This window comes from Anarhichas minor, unplaced genomic scaffold (assembly GCF_050575085.1).
Source record: "Anarhichas minor isolate MPS153535 unplaced genomic scaffold, ASM5057508v1 ptg000040l, whole genome shotgun sequence".
NCBI lineage: Eukaryota > Metazoa > Chordata > Actinopteri > Perciformes > Anarhichadidae > Anarhichas > Anarhichas minor.
In genome coordinates, this window is record NW_027466486.1 from 13,259,738 (window position 1) to 13,285,469 (window position 25,732).

At 45.0% G+C, this 25,732-nt stretch overlaps 1 protein-coding gene across 1 annotated transcript in view; it reads left to right on the forward strand.

Annotated features, from left to right (window-relative positions):
• The window catches only part of LOC142968663 (apoptosis-stimulating of p53 protein 1-like), a 31,713-nt gene that overhangs the window by 3,982 nt on the left and 1,999 nt on the right, over positions 1 to 25,732 (forward strand). Inside the window, exons 3-23 of the mRNA XM_076108638.1 lie at positions 971 to 1,078; positions 2,666 to 2,727; positions 12,240 to 12,335; positions 13,969 to 14,025; positions 14,135 to 14,255; positions 14,405 to 14,484; positions 14,577 to 14,747; positions 14,830 to 14,970; positions 15,088 to 15,283; positions 15,665 to 15,793; positions 18,890 to 18,957; positions 19,074 to 19,266; positions 20,586 to 20,807; positions 20,935 to 21,147; positions 21,452 to 21,602; positions 21,993 to 22,030; positions 22,146 to 22,513; positions 22,645 to 22,782; positions 23,938 to 24,071; positions 24,521 to 24,687; positions 24,780 to 24,979. Coding sequence (XP_075964753.1) covers positions 971 to 1,078; positions 2,666 to 2,727; positions 12,240 to 12,335; positions 13,969 to 14,025; positions 14,135 to 14,255; positions 14,405 to 14,484; positions 14,577 to 14,747; positions 14,830 to 14,970; positions 15,088 to 15,283; positions 15,665 to 15,793; positions 18,890 to 18,957; positions 19,074 to 19,266; positions 20,586 to 20,807; positions 20,935 to 21,147; positions 21,452 to 21,602; positions 21,993 to 22,030; positions 22,146 to 22,513; positions 22,645 to 22,782; positions 23,938 to 24,071; positions 24,521 to 24,687; positions 24,780 to 24,979 — 3,053 coding nt within the window. The remainder of the gene's footprint in view (positions 1 to 970; positions 1,079 to 2,665; positions 2,728 to 12,239; positions 12,336 to 13,968; positions 14,026 to 14,134; positions 14,256 to 14,404; positions 14,485 to 14,576; positions 14,748 to 14,829; positions 14,971 to 15,087; positions 15,284 to 15,664; positions 15,794 to 18,889; positions 18,958 to 19,073; positions 19,267 to 20,585; positions 20,808 to 20,934; positions 21,148 to 21,451; positions 21,603 to 21,992; positions 22,031 to 22,145; positions 22,514 to 22,644; positions 22,783 to 23,937; positions 24,072 to 24,520; positions 24,688 to 24,779; positions 24,980 to 25,732) is intronic.

Here is a 25,732-nt window from a genome sequence, read left to right on the forward strand (position 1 = left end):
AGGGCGACGCTGTGAAGCGGCACAGAATAAATGCTGGTATGAATTGTGTCGCTTGTGGGACGACAGGCCATACCTCAAGGCCACAACTGACCTCAACTGTGTGTGTGTGGGCGCTAAGCCATTGTCTACATGTGTGTATTGTTATCTATGGATAATACAATGACTGCATCTTTTCAGATTGTCTGCTTGAATCATATAAATAACAATTACAGATAATTGAAGAGTTTGAGTTATAGATAAAGAATACTAATAATAGAAGTCAATGGTGGTTTAACCCCTTGTTTGTTATTGTATCATGGAGTAAGCTTTTAACAATAGGTAACCATTATTTTAAGGTTCGCTATGTTTAATACAACCCATCAACATCCAGTTTTCTTTTTAGTTTCCCATTTAAGTAGCGTTAACGGTTACAATGAGTCAAATATTCAAACCCGAGACTTTTATACACATTTTCACAAAGTTCAGCTGGACATATTTGGCATCTTTTGGAACTTTGGGATCCACAATTGGACGAAAAAAACTACAGTACAAGTCCCTGAGTATTTACATTGTTAGGCTGCTGGGCATGGTTTTGTAATGACTGACCAATCAGGGGGACGGTTGATTTAAAGGGGTTAATGAACTGAAAAGGGGTAGAATTACAATATAACACCAAACCTCTGAAAAGGAAAAAACAATATTAATTCTGATAATAATTATAGTAAAAATACATTCTAGTAATAATACTAATAGTACTACTACTAATAATAGTAAAATAAATAAATGATGAAAACAGTTTATTCAGTTTATTATTTGTTAATTGTAAATGTGAAAATGTACAATTTCATATTAACTTAAACTTCTTATTAAAGTATGTAAATAATATGTATTCATCTTTCTAATGAAATCATCTTTTTTCATGGATGAACCACAACAAGACATGCCCTGCAGTAGCTTCGCTAATGTTTCCTCACCCTCTGCTTCTCCTCAGAGCGAGTTCTCCCTCAGGAGGTGTTATTGTTGGACCTTCTCCAGCAGTGGGGAGCCCGGAGGCCGGAGGTCAGCTTCTACCTCCGACACTGCCCCTCCTGGACGCAAGGTGCAGCAAAACAAACACACACACGACAGGTCCACCCAGACGTCCCGTATGAATATATTAGCTGACTACACAAATAGATATTTTTCTTCCAGCATTGAGCACCATTAACTCTTAAACACAGAGAGCCGGTGGTGTGTCTGAGGTTTAGAGGTCAGGTCAGGGGCTCAGTCAGTAATTAGCCGGATAAGATGATTAGTGTTGCGTAACATGAACAGGGTAAACCGGGGGGGAGACCAGACAGTTCATAATGGATTCAGCGTTAAGCATTGATGCTGAACCAAAAACAGTCGCAATGGATGCTTTTCCTTTTTCTGTTGAACTTATTCAGCATGAAATCATTTATGAATGAATGCTAGTGTAGTTATAGTGCATGTTAGCTATAGGCTGCTGCTGTGATAGCTGTGGGGACAGGACAACCTCACCACCTGGTGCGTTCCCATCCATTAAAAAACATAATTACCATTCATTAGACTCCCATCGTTATTCACCGAACACTTCACGGCTTGTGAGCCGTGAAGTGTTCGGTGCTTTAGTGAACACATCTAAACCCGTTCATGCTTTTTCTCGTTCCTATCCGACGGCCTGTCGACGATGAGCAGGTTCTTGGTGCAGGTTTCTATCCCGGTCACAGATCGTGTGCCAGCAGATCTGTAATAGGTTTAGGAGCAGCAGTGTGAGATCTAGAGTAAGATTAAAACAGATAAAGAAAAGTGTTGCTGTGGAGGGAAGATACTGCTTTCCCCCTGTTTACAGCACCAGACTGTAACACAGATGTGGTTGTGATAGAAATGATTGCCATTCAACACACAATAGTCAACGGCAGGTTGATAGCATGCAATCTAACGATAGCTTCTCTGTTAAATATACTTTTTAATTAACTGAATGTAAATACTGTTTTGCCTTATTTCTTGATTGTAAGATACTAGATCGTCAGCTCAATTACTGCACTGACTGCTCTATTGACTGGAGGTGAAACTTGGAGCTGGCTGGGATTAGCCCACATTAAGCCTGTCTGGTCTTAGTAGACTTAATAGGAAGGATGCTATTTTTAGATCGTACACAGGGAGAAAGATGGAGCCGGGTATAGGATAAGACGCGGGGAGATTTCACTTTTTTTTTTTCACTCAAAATTGAATGTGTTTTATCTGCATCCAGTGGCATTACATGGTTTTCGTGGGAGAAACATATATAGCCATATGGCCTGAACAGTCTTATCGCGACACCGTGTCATTTGTGTTTCAGGCAAGTTGCCAACAACTTTCTCTGCATCCTTAAGAGAGGCTGAATATAAATAAGGACACATAAACACAGTAATATGTAGAATACACTGTAGAACACTGAGACAAGAACAGACTGATGTGGGAAATATCAAAATGTGGTCGTACAATATTAAAAACAAATTGTAAAAGGTACAAATATATTTGCAATACGTACATTTTGATGGAAATAGTACGTTTATGATGTCGATGCAGTGTCATGGAAAGTGACTCTCCATTTATCTTTAGCAGGCCACAAGGCTCATCTCACCCTTACCTTGTTTCAATATTTCATGCTGAGACTTTCTTGTCATTGTTCATTTATATGCAGGAAGTCCGCAGCCTTTGGAGCAGAGATGGACCACAGAAGCAGCAGAGAGTGCTGATGACAAGGTAGGTGGAGACACACACACACACACACACAGGAGCAGGGCTTGGCTGGGCTGAGGGTGCAGGGCAGGCTGTGTTATGCATCTCTAATAAGCTCAATCTCAACATCCAGGATCTATTGTGCATTGTGTGCATAAAGATCTCTACACTGCAACTTATAATGATATTTTTGAAAGCCTCAGTTCATCTCCAAAACCTACAGTATAGGCCTAAGGTTTATGGTAAAGACCTGTACCTCAATGTGTGAAAATGTGATATCGACACAAATACTATATATACACAGTGTCTTTAGAACACGAGAAAGATCAGGTTTACCAAATACTATTCTCTAAACCTAAATGTCCAATATTTATTAAACCCTCTGTTTTACCTTTTAGTTATTTAAACCTGTTGCCTACACAAGCCTCCTTAAAGCTGCACATACAAATACTCTTTAAAAGAATAGTTTAGCTTAGCATAGCATAGCATAAAGACTGGAAGTTGGGGTAAACAGCTAGCCTAGCTCTGTCCAAATAAATTAAAAAAACTCCCGCCTTCGAAAAAACCCCGCCGCTAATCTATTGACTGACGTTTCTTGAAATTCCTATAATATAAGCTGCTGCTTGTGATGTTTGGTAGACTTCAAATAGTAAGTGTTACAGGCTCAATGTTAGCGAGAGCTTGGGTCTCATATGTACTTAAACTCGGCTCATTTAATGCAGGGAATGCATCTCGAACATTTAAAAGGTTTTTTGGTGCGTGTGTGAGCATTCACATATATACAGTGCAACGTACGTGCACGTCTGTTTGTGTGTCTAGCGGATTAGCCCACGGATTAGTGACAGTGATGATTATAGTTCTACGCCAGTACGAACCAACACACACACACACGTACGTAGCACACACATGTGGTACACAATATCATATACATAGAGTGTAATTACTGTATTCACAGTCAGAGAGAAAATAATGAAATAGGAATTATCCGTTTGTCACTAGCCTGACTAATTGCCGTTAGCTAACCGCGTTTTTGTTTTGCTAGCTTGCGTTATCCTGTTATCTTCCCTGCAAAATAACGAGTCATGTAGTAAAAACAGCAGCTGACCTCATGCGAGCAGCTTTTTATTCATCACTAACAAGCTATTTTCAACCATGGTAGCCATTGTGTTCGACCCCAGACTACAGACTGCTTTGTGCATGTCGGTTAGCCCTCGGTTAGCCGGTCACCGGCCATGTTGCCGTGCGCGTATCTCTGTGTTGGTCAGTCTGCTGGTCAGTCAGCCAGTGTGTATGTGTCGGTCAGCCAGTGAAGGTAGGATTAGCTTGGTCCCATGACATAACCAGGCTAAGAGGATTGTTAGCTAGCCAAGCAGCTCCTCCTCCTCCTCCCTCTCCTCTTCCTCTCACCTCGCGCACTCCTTCACAGTCGTCTTGAGGTATCTGTCTTCCTTCGTCCTCTGCCTTTAAACATTTGGTTTTAAAGCCCAAACAAAGAGTTTGAGACAAGACAGGAGGGCGGGGGTGAGTTCTGTAAATGTGTGTCTGTTCTGTTAGTGTGTGTGTGTGTGTGCGCGCGTGCGTGTGAAGAGCTAAACTTTCTACCCACCTTCCACTCTTTTGCTTTCTTCTCCCCGTCAGCTTGTCATACATAATAGAACACTTGGAGGAACTTGAAGTAGGAGTGAATGTAGGGGTGACTTTGTAATGTGTTTTTGTGTGTGTAACTGTGCCTTACTTTCTTTTTCCCCTTTAAGTTTTCGAAAGTTGTTCTCTGACTTTGTTCACGATCCAAACTACACTCACACGACACACTCGCACGCATTGGCAGACAGACAGTTAGTCTGTGTGTCAGGGCGGGACTGCTGGCAGAGCGTTTGTGTGTGTGTGTGTGTGTGTGTTAGTGTCACACAATCGGAGCACAATGTGTGTTTAGGTCTGTGTGGTTTAAACTTGACGCTATGCGCAGGCGAGGCGTGGCGTCTTTTGGTCATTTGTGTTTGGGCTTGACAGTGTTATTTTGTTTTTGTGTGTGTGTGTGTGTGTGTGTGTGTGTGTGTGTGTGTTTCTTAGGGTTGTGGATGCATGACTCCAAGTCAGGGTGTGACTCTTGGCTATATATATAATCATATCCAAAAGCTCTCACTTACACACACACACACCAGATGCTGTTTCCTCCCACAGAATGATGTTAACATGACACATTTGTGTGTATGCGAGAGAGATATATTGTGTTAGTGTACAGCTGTTTTAAATGTGTTATTCATCACTCACCTCAACACTAATGGCATCACTCATTGCAGCAGCATGTATTTTTAATATCACTTATACGACTGCAGTAAATTCAGGATGAGGCCGTGATCGATCGCGTCTATAAACGGGAAACCAGGCTGTGTTGATGTCATTGTTTTATTCAAACAGGTAGCAGGGATACTTGTTCACTCTTTTGTTTTTTTAACACCCAGCGGGATCACATATCGCACAAAAAAATCCATCTTCTCAGGCTTCGAGTACTGTGTTTGTGTTCGGTACTAGCACTAGTGTTCTGCGGGCCGTGAAGAGGAGGTGTGTCTTCCTCCGGTGGTCCTATCCCAACGCTCCCTCCTCAAGACGGCATCCTTTAAACCACGCCCCCAAACAACAGAGACTGAGTCAACACGCGCGTGGGCAAACTCAAATCAAGTCCCTCGATCCTACCGCGTGTAACTCAACCCCATACAGCTGCGTGTGGGAGCACTGCTGAGGGATGTATTAAGAAGTCAGGTATGTATTTGTGTGTTTGTAACGCACATGTCAGGGGTCGTGTTGATGCAGATTAAGATGAATGTTTTCGCTGTATGTCATCACTAGAAAGACCTCTGCATGTTATGCGATAGTCTGGCTTCAGGGACTCGAATCACTAGATGTGACTAAAGTTCACTTTGCTAATGCTGAGATGACGGTTTGACATCTATACGTGCCATTTATATGATTCATACATCATGCTGTAGTTGTAGGAAAAGTCCCTTTTTGGATGAACTGCGTGGGATCGTGTTGCACCAGAACCCTGAGTTAAGGGAACACACCTTAACTCCAGCGTCGTCCTGTTTTTTCGTTCCTAAATTCTGCAGATGGTCTCCACCGCTTTGCAACAAGGAGGACACGCGGCTGTTGATGGACGGGCCCGTCAGTGGTGAGGTTCAAAGACGTGACCTCTGGGTTCCACGATGGTCTCGGTAATCAGCCGGGCCACCCTGCTGCGTGAACCTTCGGTCACTGGAGCGGTTCTGATAACAGAGCTTCCCCCGTTTGGTTACGGCCGAGGGCCCGCAGGAATGTCTGAAGGCTGTTATTGCAGATTAGGAGGAATATTTTTACTGGAGGCGTACAGCAGATGGGGAAGGGATGGCTTTCATTACTGGAGGGACGCGCGATCAGAACAACGTGTCTGTGTTTGCATGTGTGCGTGTGTGTGTGTGTGTGCGCCTCGTATATGTGCGCACTGTTTGGAAACGTAACACTCACACACTGAGAAGGTCAGAAATCCCCATGTGCTTCAGATTACATCCGCGATCGCAACATAAGAAGACCAGTGAACAGCTGCAACACGAGAGGGTTGTGGTGGCCATTACGATGTAGTAGTTCTGAATGATTGCTGTTAGCGCACGAGTATCGCTTCTTTTTCACAGCTCTGACGACTTGATAATCTATTGACGCTAATACGGTGGCCGACAACTGCATTCAATACGACAGCACTAAGTTGGCCTTCTTAAACCAAAGTCATAAGTTGTGCTGCACTTCACTCTGCGTTCATTCCAAATAACATGCTGAATGCGTGGCATCGGTCCCACTGAGATACAGAGAAAACAGTGTGAAGAGACTTTTCTGTGTCACATGGTCTGTTCATGCCACACTGAGAATTTGCAACTGGAAAGCCTGTAAGTCACCATCAGTGCTGCCGGCCCAGTCAGAGCCTTGAGCCTGCCCCAGTTATTATAGAAGAAGCCTCTTTTCCTCAGTTTCTTTATCCTTTGTATTTGTGAAATCATATTTTTTTAAGTGGGATGTGATGATATATTTTGTTTAAAAAAACGAACACACATGCCCATTTGTCTCTGTATCTAGACAACACACTTATGGCCATTATTGGGTATGTCCTGTGGTTGGAAGGAATTTGGCTCCAGTGTGTTCAGAAGATGTGCGCCTCGGCTCTCGTGTTTTATGGGCGTGCTTTGTAGTTTGGGGAAACTCAAAGCCAGTCATTATATTGAAAAAGTTAGTCATCCAAGTGAATCAATCGAATGTCTTGGGTAACGTCAGGTCAAAAAGTTGTTTGTATAAACCAATGGAAGCTTCTATGAGGATTTAATCACAGTAGGTCAAGCCGACCCAAGTCAGTGCCCGCTTCCTGTCTCTTCTTCTTCCTTTTCTTAAAGTATTGGCAGATTACGCGCAGCAATGACGTCCTTTACAATCTCTATGCTGACTGGCTCGGAGGAAGGGCTGACATTCACGTTAACATTTAATCAAGAAACATTTTTTCCAATTTGGGCAGAAAACTATCCAATCTGGCAATGCTAAGCTCTGCCAATATCTAGTGTTTCACATGTATGCAAGAAAATGTGATTTGAGTCCAGCTTTAGAGCCATTCGATTGATGATATGCTCACATCACTGTTGTGAAGTGAGTTAAGAGCCCAAAAAAGTTAGACGTAAGTTTGGCAGAAGTGACTAAAAAGGCTTCGTTGTAATTGTGAATATGCAATGTGCAAAGTCATACCTCATCAATATGAATGTGACACAGATGCCTGCACCCAGAACAGCAGCACTGGCAGAAAATCCAGTCTGCTTTCATTACTGTGTGTGTGTGTGCGCGTGTGTGTGTGTGTGTGCCTATCTGAGTGAGACACATGTGTGAAACAAAAAATGTGTGACGCAGCAGTTAAGTCACGTGTGTGTGTGTGTGTGTGTGTGTTGCAGAGAGCGAGGAAAAAGAAGACAATATGACGCTGCAGCAGTCAGCTGTTATTCCACTGTGTGTCCGAGTGTGTGTGTGTGTGTGTGTGTGTGTGTGCGCACACACGCGTGTGTCGCCGGACGTGTCCGGCGGGAATGTGTGCCGTGAGTTAATCTTCCGGCGTCATCATCATCATCTTCTTCCTCATAACACACATCTGGAGCGGGAGGTTGATTGACAGCAGCTACTGCCCCATCAGGGCTGTGGTGCAGTGATTTCCCCCTTCTGAGAGAAAGTGGGAGAAAGAAAGAGGGAGGTGTGAGAGGGGGGGGGGGGGGGGGGGGGGGGGAAGGACATGTCGCTGCAGCAAAAAGCCAGCCGCAGATGGATGACAAGAATTGAGAGAAAGAGAGATGAAGGAATGCAGATTAAGAAGGATGGAGAAGGTGAAGCAGGAGGGGAGGAGGAGGAGGGTGATACAGAAACACGAGGAGAGGTGTAAGAAGGGGAGGTGTGGAAAGATGGAAGGATAGAAACAGAGTAGAAAAGGGATGGTGTGATGACTTTTCTCGCTTCTTTTTGCACTGGTTCATAGGTGTACGTGTTTGTTTACTGTCGTAATTGAATGCGGTGTCACATTAGTGGGCTTTACACGTCACATGAGAGCACACCAATGCTAGAGAGAGTTTGTGTGAGAGAGGGAGAGGGAGAGGTGGGGGCCGAGCAGGAGGGAGGGAGAAAGAGAGAGAGAGGGGGAGAGAGTGTCGTAAATCACAGCACATCAGCGGGCGGACGAGAGTGGAAAGTTGTGATAAGGACCGCTCTCGTTTTCTCCCCGTCGAGCCTCTGGCTCAGTGCTTTCCCTTCCATCTGAGACCGCAGAGGTCCGCCGGCTCTCCGCGAGGATGGAGTGGAACGAGGTGGATTTGGTGCAGGAGTTTACTGTTGAAGGACAATGCAGCAAAATTAAAGTCCGCTCCTGCAGGATCACATGGGACAGCCTGCAGGTAAATACACGAGGGGATGCTGACAGAAAACACGCATGTTAACGTCAGCGCGGTGTCTGCAGCAGGATGGTGCGTGTTTGACAGCGTGAGGATGAATGACGCCGTTGTTAAGTGTCAGGCGAACTGTTAACTTTTCTGTAGCCGTAGGATGCGTGTCATCATTAGAGGGATTAGAGTGACAGTGCCCGGAGGATATAAACTTCATCCCAGGACACAAACGTCACACTACGGACAGACAAGGGATCTTTATTCCAACCGATGACAATAGAATCATTCTTTAAAGCAACAACTCTTGGGTGTTGTCGAGGGTGTTTACAATGCAAATAGTGTTGCTTATTGTATCCACATATTCTGTTAAATGTTTGCTTTTTAGGGTTTTAGATCGATGATTGTTCAGGCTGCTTGTAGAATGTAGTTTTTAAATCAGTTTACTCACTTTTTTTAACGCATCTTGTGTGATTAAATGGAAGCAAAAACACGGCCAAAGGATTTTAATCTTACACGCGACTGAATACCAAATGTGAAATGTCACTACTTTATAGTTAGTGTTTAAAATATGCACCGTTCATACATCCAGTCGCACACTATGTAACACTCTGCCAACATACTAGAGAAAAAAAGTGTATTAGAACGATTCAGGTTGTATTGTATTATTACTAGCAAACTTTAAAGATGTGATGTAATTATCACATGTGTTTATATCCTCTCTTATATAGTATATCAGCAAGATTCAAGAATATTTAGATGTTCGATGTCCGTCCTATCAGCTTACCTGTGAGCCAGATGTGTAGCTCCAAGACTCGGGACACTTCAATTTAGAATAGAAAGATTTTAAAATTTTAAACTTCAAATTGCCATCATGACATTTTTAAAAGGAGCGTTCGGACCAAATAAATTCACCTCAATGGTTTTCAAAGTAAAATGCATCAATGCTATTCAGCTAAAATGTCAACTTTAAGTATTCAGTAGTATTTCATTTTCACAATTACATCTTCAACCCCTTCTAAAATGATAGTTATTATGGCCTTTATTTGCTTCCATACGAGCACATTCACAGAGGAGTGTATCAAAGTGAAAAGGTGTTATGACGATAGATTCATGACATGATGACAGCGATGTTCTGATCATACTGATGGTTCCTTTAAGGGGAAACCAGAGAGCATTAGCAAGAGAAAGTGAGAGTCGGCAGAATCCCACAGGTCAGCAGTGAGCTAATGACGCGTGGCACCACTGACCAGTGTAATGTGCGTCGTGTCATCGTCTGAAACACGATGCAGTCTGCATTACGCTGGAAACACTGTGTGTCTGCATTGTGGTTCTGAGAATGAAGTGAGTGAGCCTGGAGGCAGTGATAGCACAGCGTGGCTATCAGCGTCATTAATCACTGATGCTGATATTTAGCACAGCGCTAATGCAGACCAGAGTTACAGCGTCCGATCCCACGAGTTGTTGAAACGGCCAGTGGGTTTAATTTATTTCAATGATTTTAATATCTAAGGATTGCCATTACCCCCGGGGCTCAGTTCAAGGTAATGGAGCTTTTCATCCGCTCCTCTCTGAGTCATGGCATGAAAGACTCCACTGGTGTGTATGAAGACTTTCTCAAACGTTTAACTAAATTGACTGAAGCCTCAGATTCTTTTGAGACCCTTAAACCTTGAGGCCTGGACCCCTTAAATCCTAATGACTGCAGGCCTCTATAATTATCTGCAGCCTGATTCACAGCAACGCTCAGTACGGACAGTGGAAGTAACTCCACTTATCAGGACTTTGATGAAAGTTCACCTAACCAAAAAAAGAATTTCACAAATTTCACAAAACATTTAGTCAGTTTTACCTTTTCAGATAAAAAAAATCATTACCACAACAATCATGTTTTGATGAAGAAGTTGTATGGAGGGGTGTATCGCAGGGCGGGCAGCGAAGTAGAAAAGGGTTCAATGTTCAATGTTGTTCTGTTAATGTGGGTGAACTGACTCTTCGACCGTCCTATCTCTTAGTGAAGCCATTCAGACACCTTTACATTGTGAGGAGGCGTACAGTAGAAGAGTCCCTACATTACATACCGTCGGTCTGGAGTTAACTCTGGGGTTCCTCAGGGTTCCACTTTAGGCCCCTTCCTGATCCATTTACATTCCTCAGACCGCAACTGATTTGACCTAAAAATGTAATTGTGTGCTGACTCAGCTGTTTTGATCCTGCACTTTGAGATGATGTATTGGACTACATCATTTAACAAAAAAAACTGCTCCTAATCCTAATCCTCATTTCCGTACACAGAGGTGCCCTACAGCATGGGCAAGCCAATACAACATCAACAAAAACATTATTATTTATTTACATCTTTTTTTAACGGTTAAATCATTCGTAAATGTGTGACTGACGTTATACTCACAACAGATTGTACTCCGTGTGACCTTCGTAGAAGACATGCATATCGACGGTAATGATTCGTCTCATAACGACTCATAACATGGCAGAAACCTATTCTCCAGACCATCAATCAGTGTTGCTCGTCTGGCTTGAGACACAAATGGAACTGTGCGCCTGATTGAGGCCATTTGTCGGCGCAGCATTATGTTTTTAATCCCTCATACGTTACGCAATAAGCTATACTGATATTGTTACATCATAGCGAGTCATTTGCACAATTTTTGCTGACGGTGAAAGGTTGATGTGTTGATATTTTGTCACTGTGTTGCATTCTGCACTACATTATAGCTTTATTTGATGCAGTGCAGAGCTGCGTCGTTCTGTGGAGTTATAACTATACAGTCACAGGTCTAGAAAAAAAAGCTTTGAAAGAGCCGGTGTTTAAATAATCATTCAAATGACGTTCAGATGCTTTGATATTGTATCTGACGTATTGACTGTTAACACAGAGGAGAGTCATTCTTTCGATGTATACTGGAAAAGAATGTAGCAGACCAGGTGCAGTGTGTGCGTGAGTGAATGTACACAATAGCAGGATGTGACTGGGCAGAAACCTTCCGTTGTTGTCTGCAAAAGGCTTTTCTCCCCACCCCCCCCACGCACGCACACACATCTCTAAGTACGAGATTAGATTTTTTTTTTCTTCCAGCTGACGTCGACGTCTGTGTCACACCCCCTGAAATGACCAGAGCAGAGAGGATTCCGGTGATTTCCCCCCCGAACCAATACTATAATTCTGTCACCCTGCCAAGGCCACCGGCTGCTGGCCTAATAACGTTTCTGTAGCACACTGAAGGTGCTCTGTGACCTGACCAGTGCGAGGTGGTGTGTGTGTGTGTGTGTGTGTGTGTGTGTGTGTGTGTGTGTGTGTGTGTGTGTGTGTGTGTGTGTGTGTGTGTGTGTGTGTGTGTGTGTGTGTGTGTGTGTGTGTGTGTGTGTGTGTGTGTGTGTGTGTGTGTGTGCGTGCAGCTGTGCGCTGTAGTCCAGCGGTTATCTCCTGACGCTGTTTGGGTTTTCATCTCGTCGGTAACAGTGCTAGACTCAGTTATGTGTGATGTTTGGAAACAGTGATTAGAGATACAAAGGGGCAAACTTTTTCTGTGGACATACTGCAATAATATATGTAATGTGTGTGTGTGTGTTTGTGTTTTTGTGTGTGTGTAGGTTCCGCGTGTGGAGCTGACCCTCTCTGAGCTCCAGGAAATGGCCACAAGACAACAGCAACAAATAGAGGCTCAGCAACAGATGTTAATCGCCAAGGTAACTTCTGCACACACACACACACGCACACACACCTACACACAGAGACAGAGCTGTTGGATGGATTGCCTGTCAGTTAGTGTAAGGTTATCTACTTTAGAGTCTGTCTGAAAAGGTCGGCTTTGAGGCACCATTCGGCCTTGGAGGAAGGTGTGTGTGTGTGTGTGTGTCTGTGTGTGTGTGTGCGCGAGGATCTCGGGTCGTACGTCTTCCTGGGAAACAGGACATGTGATCAGGTCAGGGTTTAAGGACTGACAGGAAAGAACAGCTCCATTTGAGCAAATAGAAAACCCTTCAGATTGTGTGTGTGTGTGTGTGTGTGTGTGTGTGTGTGTGTGTGTGTGTGTGTGTGTGTGTGTGTGTGTGTGTGTGTGTGTGTGTGTGTGTGCGTGTGTGTGTGCGTGCCTGTGTGCGTGCGTGCGTGCGTCAGATACCGATCATGGCCATTCCCACACTAGGAAGTGACCTTTGAGTTGACAGGAAATGAGGTCATCGGGGAGCTGCTGGGAAGTTGAAGCAGAGTTAAACTCCAGGAAAGAGACAGAAGGGGGAGCCAACAAAATAAATCTTTTAAATGATTAAAAGTCTCTCCGTTCATTTGTCGAAAGTGAACCGGGATATTTTCTACAACCAGAACTTACACAATTTCAAGGCCGACTTAATTTGACAACATTGAGTGTGTCCTTCCAGTGTGTAAGTGTTTCTAGTACGTCCTTGTCTTACTGAATGGAACGGTCTCCCCGCTGCCACGCAGAGGCAGATGTAGCCTCGTAACGTTAACATAATTCATTGAAGACTTCCAGGAAGAAAGAGTCCAAAACACTGCTACTGTACTGCCAGCTACCGCACGCACGTTTACCCCTGCACCGTCTATGTAGCGAAACAAGCTACTGTTGCGTAATGGGTTATCAGAGTGTGTGTTTGTGTGTTTCCAGTGAATGATGGGAGGCTCCTTGCCAACATTCCGGTTCCCTCTTTCTCTGCGTGTGTGTGTGTGTGTGTGTGTGATGAGTGAGAAACTCAGGTCAGCTGTACTATGTGCCAGCACGATACAGAGAGAGGTGCAAACTGCTTCAGTCAGCATCACACAGGACGGGCCTCTGTCTGTCTGTCTGTCTGTCTCTCTGTCTCTCTGTCTGTCTGTCTGTCTGTCAAAAACTGCAACATTTACAATCTTTTACATTTCTTTTTTTTACAGTCTTTATCAGTGGGAACAAAGGGGATGAATAAACTGGATGAATGTGAAGCTGTGCTGAAACACAATGAGCGTATGTGTGTGTGTGTGTGTGTGTGTGTGTGTGTGCAAGAGTCAGACAGCAAACTGACATTTCAAAACAGTGAGACGAGTAAGGTCGAAGAACACAAAGAGTGATGCTCCCTCGTGTGAAATAATCGAAACGGTTCAAACCTAAACAGGAAATGTTTGCGTTCACGTCGTACTCCATCGCTCTAGTAAGAAGGTCATTGAGAAAACACACGTTTGTACCTTCGTATGTGAGAGTAGGAGGGGACGTGTCCTCGAAACCCGAAAAAATAGTGTTTCATGAACATCACAGCAACTGAAAATGTGTCTGGAAATGAGCTAAAATCTCCAAATTGTATAAGTCCTCACCTTTTATTTTTCTTCTTCCAGGAGCAGAGACTGAGGTACCTTCACCAGGGAGGCAGATCTAATCAGGGACAGACGCAGGTGCGCTGTCTGTCTTTTATTGGTCTTTAAAAAAAAAAACACGAGGCACTAGATGAAAATGCAAATGGTATTTAAACTTGTGTCTTTTCTTCTTCGCCCTCTTGTTTAGTCTGAAGCTGAGAAGCTGCAGCGGCTGAAGGAGCGAGTGGACACTCAGGAAGCCAAGCTGAAGAAGATCCGAGCCATGAGAGGACAAGTCGACTACAGCAAACTGATCAACGGAAACCTCTGTAAGCCGAACCACACTGCAGCTTATGATTGCATACAGTATAACAGTGAGTGGTGTGGGGGAACCCTGTGCTTAATTAGTAGGCAAAGACAACGCTAGTGATCTCATTTGAATTGAACTATTTCTTTCTGTCTCTGTGTCTGTGTGCAGCTGCAGAGATCGACCATGTTAGCAGCCTGTTTCATGAGAAGCAGGCGGAGCTTCAGACTGCTGTGGTCCGAGTCGACCAGGTAATGTGGGGCCTCAGGATAACAGTCAAAATCAAGCAACAGTTAGTTTTAAGTCGGGTTGATGTTGAGCTCTCTCTAAATGGTCTCACCAGTTGACCCAGCAGCTGGAGGATTTGAGGAGGGGTCGCCTTCAGCTGCACCCCGTTGCACCGGCTCAGGGGCCACACACCGGGTCCCAGGGGGCACCGCCCGCCGGCCAGAAAGGATCGCCTCTGTCTGGTCCCGCGGCCCTGGAGCTGAGGAAACTCTACCAGGAGCTGCAGGTAACTTATCCGATTCGTAGTTCCCCTTTTTCTTCCAGCATTGGGAAGAAGAGTGTGAGACTTCTAACGCTGTGCGTTTCAGGCTCGTAACCGCCACAACGTGGAGCAGAGCAGCAAGCTGGCCCAGAACAAGGAGCTGCTGAACAAGAGGAACGCCCAGGTGACGGTGATGGATCAACGCATCGGAGACCTGAGAGAACGGCTGCATAAGAAGAGAGCAGAAGTACACAACTTCACTTCAGTCTTTCTCACCTCATTATTGTATTTTCTTTCTCGTGACGCTTGGTTCGAAGTTAGCTTGAGATCTAATTCTGGCCGTCTATTTTCGCATGGCGTTCAGTTGAGCCGCATGAACGGAGGAGGCCCGTCCTCGCCTCAGACCACTTCCCACCCAGGCGCTGGAGTTTCGGGCCGAGTGGCGGCCGTCTGCCCCTACATCCAGGTCCCGGCGGAGGGGAGACAGGAGGCGGGGTACCCCCTGCCAGCTGACCCACCGCCCAAACCCACGCCGCTCAGCCACATTCGCTCTCTCTCAGGTTGGTAGATTTCCTTTTGTTTGAGGTTCATGAGGCACTGAGCTAGACTTGTATCATTTGTTTGCCGCCTTTTACTTCAGAGCTTCATTTATATCTTATCTCATACATCTGTCTGGGCTCTAACTTTCTGTGTGTTGGCTCCTCTTTCTTCTCTTCCCTTACCTGTTGTTGTTGTTGTCGTGTCACGTCTTAATGTTGATGGTGGTTTTGTGATCACTGTTTTGTCACGTGTGGATGTTGTGGTGCTTGCTGTTGTGACTGTTCCTGTTTTTTGACATCATCGCGATGGTGATGATGTTCGTGTTGTTGTCGTTTTTGGTGGCTGTCACTGTCGTGGTTTGGTCTTGTTACCGTCTTATCGTGGTGGGTGTGGCCATGCAGAAGAGGACAGGAGTGGCAGCAGGAAGCCTCCCGGCCAATGGAAAGAGTCAGATTTAGACATCGTCCTGTCAGAGCCCACTGAGACGTGGGAGGGCCCTCGGTCCCCTCAGGGGGGCGACAGTAACAACAGTGAGTCCCTAGAAGGCGCTAGAGAACATTACCCCCCCCCCCCCCCCCCCCGGGCTGAAAAATCAAAGAGTGCATTCTTGGTTTGTGTTTTTGTCTAACTCATCAGAACAGATGGTTAGGAGAACATAATTGAATGAGCGACAAAAAGCGAACCTCAGAATGTAAGGGTCATGTGTATACGGACACAGACATGAGTCACATGACACCTGATAGCCAGCAGCTGCTCAGGGTTAGGAAGCCCAGCATAAGAAAATAAACCGAGGGCAAACCACAGTCTGAGACACATTCAATTGTTTCTTCTCGTCTTCCTACGTGGTGTGAGAAGGTAAATTGCGGGCGGTTCCCCTCGTTTCCACCATTTACGCTACGCTAAGCTAACATCAGATGGCTGGAGCTTCACAATATATGAGATCGGTGTCGATCTTCTCTCCCGCCTACGCTCGGCAAGCGAATAAGTGTATTACCCAAAATGTGGAACCCTTCCTCTAACATGGCACATTATTGAGTGTGGTTAATAATCGCACAAGCTTAACTTATTAATGTCAACATCCATTCCAAATAGCTAGAATCCTCTTTTGTCAACACAACATAGCCGTGCCTCATTAACCACCGACCATGTTGTACCAGGCCTCTCTCATTCTGCAGCGTGCCCGCCAGACACTTCTAGTTCTCCATCAGTACACGCAGGCTGGAAGCAGCAAAGCATTTCTGCTCACTTAGATGAACTGCTGGGTATAAGTGTCTTGAACCAGCACTGATACAAATCCCCTTGTGCTCTTGAATGCGAGATCAAATGCCACAGCTCTATTTTTTTGTCCCAGCTTATGTAATGTGGAAAACACGTAGTTGTAAATCGTGTCAACAGTCAAACAAATGACACAACAAACAAATGAAAGGAAGTCTGAGGTTCGCTTGTAGCTATAAACAGGATGAGTGCTGTGTGTGTGTGTGTGTGTGTGTGTGTGTGTGTGTGTGTGTGTGTGTGTGTGTGTGTACCTATTATACTCTATGAATGCTAGTATAGTATAAGCATAGCAGTCACAATGAGCATTAGAAGTGAATCATTTTTGAATTCATTGGAAATCTGCAGGAGAGAGAGAAATGGCTTCGTATTGACATGAACTAATATCTGCTGGAAGGTTGTCACAGTACCCAGGGGCCACGTTTCCCAAACAAATGCTCTCTTTTTTAATGTCCTATTGGCATAGTTAATGATCAATAGCAAACGCTTCAAAAAGCCTGATGCTTCAGATAAACTTGTCCTTTTTTTAACAGTCTGATCCGCTCCAGTCAGTGTTGTCTACCTGTGATACGATAGGTAGGTGCAACTGATTACGGTACGCACTATGCAGTGTTCAAAATAGTATCGATTCATCTTTAAATGTTAAATGATTTTGTGGGAACTGTTCGACACTTTGGGAAATATACTTATTCGCCTTATAATCTTCTTATAGCACTGTATAATCATAGTTATAAGCACCCATGGATATTTATGTCAATAATCACAGCACATTATAAAGCAATTTATAATGGCCTATACGGTTATATATCATAATACTATATCATAACATCATTTCATATTCCCCACAAGATTGGTCTTCAAAAACGCACATTGCATGTTACCTAAAGAAGAGGCGTGAGAAGTGATGTTTCCACAAACCCTCAGCCCTGACCTCAGTCCTCAGGACGTACTGTGACGGTGCCCGCGCTGTACACTGTCCTGTGTTTCCTCTAAGACACTGCGTGACTGCTTATAATCTGGCGATCGGGCAGATGGCCAAGTTTCCACCTCGCACAGAGCTGGCTGTTTCCTGTCGTGACCGTTTTTCATCCCGAGGTCAACAGTTTACAGCGGCAGTGACCGCTTTGCACAGCGTCCTGCCTGCAGGACTCCCGGGTTCTCTAGTTAATCAGTATCAGTCTGGTATGTGCCAGAACTGTGACGGGGCTGTACCGCCGACAGCGGCACCGAATGGTTTTAGGTAACAGCTCAAAATGACACTTTGACAATAGACATGCTGAAGTTAACATGTAGCTCATAGCAGCGCCGGGCCAAAGTACAGCATGGGCGTAGTTAAATGTGTTAAATGTTATTTTTCTCAGCGTGCTCACACAAAGACTTTGTAGATATTAATGTAGACATGTAGGCAGCCGGAAGCTTCAGGACAATATTGGTATCAGTCTTAAAAAGCCTGCTAGCACGCTAACATGGTGTGTTGATATTTCTTTCTTCATCAGAACTAAACAGCTTTGTGATAAATTGCGATATGAAGGTAAGGTGAGGTTAAACTGCCGTGAGACTACAGTCCACCCATACATTTAGCAACCAGGCACATGATCAGATACTTTAGTCCCAGCTCTGTGCTTTTACAGGAGGCTAAACACATGTTTGCAGTGGAGAATACACTGTAATCACCAATTTTAACATGTGGAGTAGTTGTTAAGCAATTTGCCACTTGTATTTTTGCTTTACAGCATTTGCTTTGTTGAGGCGAAACAACTGAAAGCTCATATCAGATTATAAATAACTTGATGACGTGGAGTCTGTTTCAAATATTGCATAGTTGTTATGTGATACTAGGTAATGAAGCCTGAAGGTCATGGTTATGTTTTTCTTGGAGTAAACCATGTGTTCGGATAATAATATGGTTTTATTTTAGTCATTCGTTTTTCCTTGTGTACTTGTATGTGTCAATGGAGTCACACAATAGGGGCCTGTCGTAAAGGAAATATGATGCAGCGGTGTTGGTTTGTGGGCTAGTTAGGCCTGGTTAGTGACGGGTAACATGTTAAAGATTAGTACAGTAGAACGGGCACCATCAATACAATTGGATGAATTGGCCGCTAGTGTTAAATATTTAGGCCACTAACTGGCATCCCTATCTCTTCTAACTTCTTCTCAGCTTAACATGAACTTACCTTCATATCGAGGGGCCGCCTACTCTCTAACTCTATCTTACATCTTACCTACTTCAACCTCCTCTAACATACACGCTACTTTGTTGTTTTCCCTTCAGTTTGTGTCTTTGCCTCTTCCTCTCCTAAATTGCCTCTCTCGTTTGAATCTTTCTCAACTTATGCTGTCTCTCTGTTTAGCTAATGAAGCGTCGTGGCCGAGCATCAGTAAGAATGCGACGGATTGGAGGACCAACAGTCCAGAACAGGTACTGTACTGTTTCTACACAAGACACGGGGAGATAATAGTGAAAGTTATCATGAAAGTAGTCATTTCAGTGATTTTCTAGTCACTCTTCATTTCAATGTCTCTCCCTCTCACCAGCTTCCCTCTGGTTATGGTACGTACCCCAGTGCCAACCACCAGGCGGCCGGGCATCACTATGCCACCAGCTCCCTGCCCCGTTCTGCCCCTGGTACGCTGGGCTGGCCCCGATCCAATGCCACCTCATCCTCATCATCTTCTGCTTTACAACAAATACAGCAACGGATCTCCGTCCCTCCAAGTTCAATTCAAGGTAATTTAAAGAGTGACTAATGTGGACAACAATTCAAATGATTTAAATTCAAACTGGTCCAGTATTGAGCTGGAACGCTGCCGCCGGCAGCCATTAAACGGGCTGCAATGTAAGACTTCGGCCTGTTCCCTACCGTGTCTAACAACATTATAGGAAGGACCCTATTGAAATGGAGTTAGAGCTACATGGGTAATTACAAAGGCTGTATCTAATAGTTCAAAGTTTTGAATCTTCATTCTTAACGTATATTCAAATTACTTACAGAAACATTGAGTGTAACCCATGAACAACCCAGTCAAAATCACTGCCCTGCACTCACGCCTTTGTTATGATCGGCAGCCGATTTCTCGTACAACTTGTTATAGACATGAAAATGTAATAAACATAAAACCCAAACAAGCTCTAGGTTGCAATTTGCAAACAAACCCCTCCTATGACTTTGGGCAAGTCTTCCTGAGCCCACATGCTTTCAAATGCAGAAACAGCCTGGAGTTCATGCATTTAAACATCGGAAGTCTGCGTAATGAATCAGAAGTAGAGCACCTGAGAATTCTTGTACCACAGACTGACACCGATATCCTGGTTGTGACAGAAACCTGGCTAAAAGAGAGTTTACATAATTCTGATTATTTCCTTAAATAACGAACACTTACGTTCAGAAAAGACCGAGTTTGAGGAGGGAGGAATCCTCTGTATCTAATCCTTCTCATGTTTCGTTTAATGGCTGCTTGGTGAACAAGACATCAGAGAGTTTCCGTACATTAGACACACATTTTGCTGCTACTGGGAATCCGTTTGAGATGGTGTACTTAGGATCTGCTCTTAATAGTAAGCTTTCAGCTCAGGTGCCCTCCTTAAACTGCAGCTCTCAGTTCACCCTACAGGCCCTCGCTTCCTCTGCTTTTAGGGAGGCACTTCAAGCTATCGATTGCAGGAAAGCAACTGGGGAGGATAAACTAGAGCCTGGTTTTTTTTTTTTCAAACTCTGTGAGTTATTCCTCAGGTTTGGCCAATTTCCAAACTGTCCTGTCTTGCTAAGGTCCTGGAGTCATTAGTTAATAATCAGCTCAAATTATATCTTTTTATATATGAATTATATACCTATCAAATTATAAATTCTATATTAAGCCCACGTCAATCTAGTTTCAGAGCTGAACATAGTACTGATACTGCTATTACTTTGGTTATAGATGATATCTGCTTGGTCAATCTAACAAAAGCATTTCACATGCAGGAGCATGTGACATTGAATTTGAATGGTTTCAGGACTACTCTCCTCATATAATTGGATATTTTCCCTACACTGTCTCTCCCTTTAGGCTCCACCTCCCAGCCGTCTCTCTTGTCGCCGCAAACAGAGCGGACAGATCCCCCTCCAGCAGTGGCTGTACGTCCCTACGTCCCGGACCACCCCTCCAGACCCCAGTCCCCCAGGAAGGGCCCCGCCACTATGAACAGCAGCTCCATCTACAGCATGTACCTCCAGCAGCCTCAGGCCAAAAACTATGGCTCTCTCAGCAACAGGACTACTGTCAAAGCAGGTCATTTAACAGCAGAATGAGATCTATTTTTACAGATTGTGCCACATATACAGGTGTATGTTTTTTATGTTGACGTCCACAATGAATAATCCATCCGACCTCTGTCCCATTTTCCTTCCCTCCATAGTCTATGGTAAACCCATCCTCCCAACCTCCTCCACCTCTCCGTCCCCCGTCCCGTTCCTCCAGGGGGGAGGAGGAGGAAGAGCAGGAGGAGAGGACGTTACGGATAAAGAAGGAGGGAAAGGAGGAGGCGGGAACAGCGATGGGCAAATCCTCCCACCACCCACTGTGGACAACATCCCTCGTCCCCTCAGTCCCACTAAGCTCACCCCAGTGGGTAGGTACCAGAAAATAAATCAAACTCTGTGTGCTGCCATAATCCTGTTTCCATCTGATCTCTTAGATTTTGTCGTTTAACTTGAGTATAAATCACACTTGCTTTAACGTTACATTATTTTCTTGTCAGTTAAAGGGCTCATTGCCCTTGTGATCATTTCCTTGCACACTTCCTTTTTTTGTACTAAATTGGAGAAAGTAATCCTCTGAGCAAAATCAATTAATAACATTTCAAAAAGCAAAACAACAGAAGAAGACGTGTGCAGTTTTTAAACGATACAGAATCCCACCTCTGCGTTCCACAGCCCACTCCCAGCTACGCTACCAGAGCGACGCTGACCTGGAGGTTCTCCGCCGTCGCCTCAGCAACGCCCCACGACCCCTGAAGAAACGGAGCTCGATCACCGAGCCCGAGGGCCCACAGGGGCCAAACATCCAAAAACTGCTGTACCAGAGGTCAGTTCTTCACTGTGTACCAGTTACTGTCAGAGTGAGCTCCGTGGCACTCTGTCAGGAGCTCCACGAAATAATTAGCTATGAATGATTCATTCAAAAGTGGATATTTACCGATGGGGATCATTTGCGGCAGTCAATAAAACAAGCTTATTGTGTCCATTACTCCCACCCACGTTAGCTTTGGGCCAATAATAACTCTGATATGTTCGTGACAGACAGCAATAAGTTCATTCTTCTTTACCTGAAGCAGTTTCCTCCCCTGTGAAGGGTCCCGGGCCCCGAAACGTTTTAGAGCCCCCTGCTGTGCACCGTACCATAAAAACACATTTCTATGAAACTGAACATGGTTGCTGCTGCTCGGTTAAAGCAGATTTCTGTTGTGGTGTGCAGGTTCAACACATTGGCAGGAGGCATGGAAGGAGGCTCAGGTGAGACACTGATGTGACGACAGTTAAGGTGGCGCCAGTTGGTCTTGTGTAGTGTTTCCCTTTGATCTTAAGGGTTCGGCGATGCTTAAATCAGCTGTTTCCTTCTGAATTCCAGGCAATACTTTCTACCAGCCTGACTGCCTGTTGGGCGAAATGGACAACATCCATTCGGCGAATGGAAATGTAGAACCTGGCGACACGCACATCAGTATGGGAACCGCGGAGGGCGAGGTTCAGAACCTGAACTCGGGCTCCCGCCACTTGTCCCCTCCTTCTGTCGCGATAGAAACGCCCAGAGAGACGACGGCAAAAGCCGATACTGCCATTAATGCGTCTCCACCGGCCCAAACCGGCCCACCCCCTGCACCCGAGAGGCCAGAGGACCAGAACAACAACAACAAGAGAGGATCTAGTCCTGCACAAAGCTCTGTAGGCCACGCCTCCCCCTCTCCATCACCTCCGGCCCCCCCTTCTCTGCCTAAGGTAGGCATGGATAGCGTCTGGTTACTTTGTAATACGTCCCTGACCTAACCTAAACAAAATAACAACAATTCCTCTTCGGCACCATCAACACTGTTCTGTCCCCCCCCCCCCGCCCCCCCTCTGCGCTGCAGGTGAAGCGAACCAACCTGAAGAAGCCGTCCTCAGAGCGCACAGGCCACGGTCTGAGAGTGAAGTTCAACCCTCTCGCTCTGCTGCTGGACGCGTCGTTGGAGGGAGAGTTTGATCTGGTGCAGAGGATTATATATGAGGTAACACAAGATTACGTTGTTGTCACGGTATTTGTATTATCATACATTCTCCTATTTCAAATTTTTTGGAATGCGTGTTTACTGGGTGCAGAGCTAAAATAATCAAATCCAGGCCACGTTTATTTGCACAGCTCAATACTAGAGTGAGTCAAGCGTACATTAGTGGTGATTCCAAACCCATCCATTGCTTTGCAAGAAAACAGATAAAAACACTCAGAAATTCACTTCCTGTATGGACGGGCAATTCAAAATAGGGCTGCACAATATGTTGTCAACATGTGTGATATTTTAGATATAATAACAACGTATTAAATTACAGTTCAGTCTGTAGGCGTTGTTATGTCTGATGCTGTTAACTCTCTGGCCAATCGAGACAGAGCCCTGGTTAGTTAGGCATCGAGCGTTCTAGAGTAAGCGAGGGGTAATCTCTCTATATCATCTTCACATGTTGGGCCGTCTGTCGAATAGAGCTGACTATCATCAGACACAGTTTGATTCTAATACTTCAAATTTATTAAACTTCTAAAACGTTGCGCCGTCGAAACCTTTCTGTGTTGAATGAAAATCCACATTTCCTCATGCAATAGAAGAACATTAATGTAAATGAATATTGTACACCCCACACACAGATTTCCTCAACGGATAGCTGGAGGGTTGTGAAGCTTTGCAATACCTTCACGACAGCACGTATTAAGCAGAACAGCTTTGATCCTCGGCGGCTCTGTCTGCCGGGGGAGAGGTGGTCTCGGTTGTCAGGTGGGGGGGGGGAGTTATTGTTGAGGACGCACTTCCACTCTGTAGCACAGCAGCACAGAGCTCCTGAGAACAAAGCCTGACATCTTTCAAAGGCAAACCACCGTCTCATCCCCGACATCTCTCAGTTGGAGAGCGGACAAAAGTGCTCACTGACTCACCGAACTGCAAACTCTCGCTGATACTCTCAAGGAAACATGCAGACGCTTCGAGCTCAGTTTGACGTCATCAAACCCCCGAGGCAGTAAGACTCAACCACTTCCAAGCCGTTCTAAAAGTCTTACGCTATCCCCAGTTCACTGTAAGTGAAGGCTTTCTCAAGGTTGAGACCAATACGGATATTTTCGTGTGTCATCCTTCTATCAGTCTTAATATCTCTTCCATATATTTTGTGTCTTTAAGGTGGAAAACCCCAGCATGCCCAACGATGAAGGCATAACTCCTCTTCACAATGCCGTCTGCGCCGGCCACCACCACATTGTTAAGTTCCTGCTGGACTTCGGAGTCAATGTAAATGCAGCCGACAGTGACGGATGGTCAGTACTTCCAGCCAGCCGTTCAATCATGCATTCAATAGAGCCGACTAATAATAGAACAGAGGCTGCTGCGGGGCCAGAGGGTGTTTTGGGTAATGAACACGCTCCGAGGCAGCGAGATGGGAGCTCATGCTCGGAGGCAACAATGACGGAGATAATTGCATTTCCAAATTCATTTTTTTTTTTTTTGACTCGGCTGCCTTAGCTGTATTGAAGGAAGAGATTACCATTAATGTGGATCCGCATTCAGAAGTTACGTTATTTAATTACCGAGTTTGTGTCCATTCTAATGTCAGCCTGTTTGATGATGACATGAATTGTGTTTGGCCGCATAGATTTTTGATACAAGTGCATAACTGGAACGCCTTCATACTTTCATGAATGAACTTTGTCTAGCAGAGGGTTACATCGGTTTAAAGTCATACTTTTTTCATTGTTGTCCCTCCCAGGACTCCTCTGCACTGCGCAGCTTCATGTAACAGCGTCCACCTCTGTAAGATGCTGGTGGAGTCGGGGGCCGCCATTTTCGCCACGACAATTAGCGACGTTGAAACCGCGGCGGACAAATGTGAAGAAATGGAGGAGGGCTACACACAGTGTTCTCAGTTCCTCTACGGTGGGTAGACGCATACAGACACACGGTGAGCTAACTAAACTAAACAGATCAGCTTTGTTTGTAACAGAGATCCCTCTGTATCTCTCTCCCAGGTGTTCAAGAAAAGCTGGGCGTGATGAACAAAGGCTTGGTCTACACTCTCTGGGACTACACGGCCCAGCAAGCCGACGAGCTGTCCTTCAGCGAGAGCGACGCCCTCACGGTGCTGCGTCGGCGCGACGACACTGAGACAGACTGGTGGTGGGCGCGGCTTAACGACCGCGAGGGATACATACCCAGGAACCTGCTGGGGGTGAGAGAACACTAACAGACACCTTGACATAGTTCCTTCTCTGCTAATGACTGCCGCAAAAGTTGGCCAAGAGACAAGAGTTGGACTGCAAAACTCGATGTGCCTGTCGTGCCGAGCTATGGTCGCTAAGATTGGACATTGGATAGTTTAGCAAACAGGTAATGTGCACAGTGTCAAGTAGTTTCCATCAAAACACAAAAATATGTGTGCAAAATGCCCAAAGGCACGGCAGGCATATCAAGATCTGTTGTGAGTAATCAGCTCAACACAATAAAGTCAGTAAAATATATGATTCCTAAATAAAATAATCTTAACTTGGTGACCAGATCAAACTGAATGAATGAATAGATTTCATCAGTGGTTGAAAAGGAGTGTTTACCAGATAATTAAATCAATTTAACTGTAAAAATGGAACGATGTGAAGAACATTATTGTCTCTAACACAGGGCGAGAGAATTCTGCATTGTTGGACAGGGTTCGTGCTTCTGTGCGTGGTGCCGTTTGAGCCTCAGGGAGAACAGCACGTACACACTCTAATGTACCAGTTGAGCTGAACAACAGAGCTTTAATAAATCTGTCCATCGCAGTGTCACCGCTCCAGCTTAAACCAACTCTACTGACTCACATTCAGTGTAAATAACTGAATGTTGGACTTACAGGTGGAACTACGTGTGAAGTTTCAACTCACGGATTTATCCCGACACCGTGTCTTACCGTCAGCCTTCATGATGTTCAGGCACCTTGAGAACAATG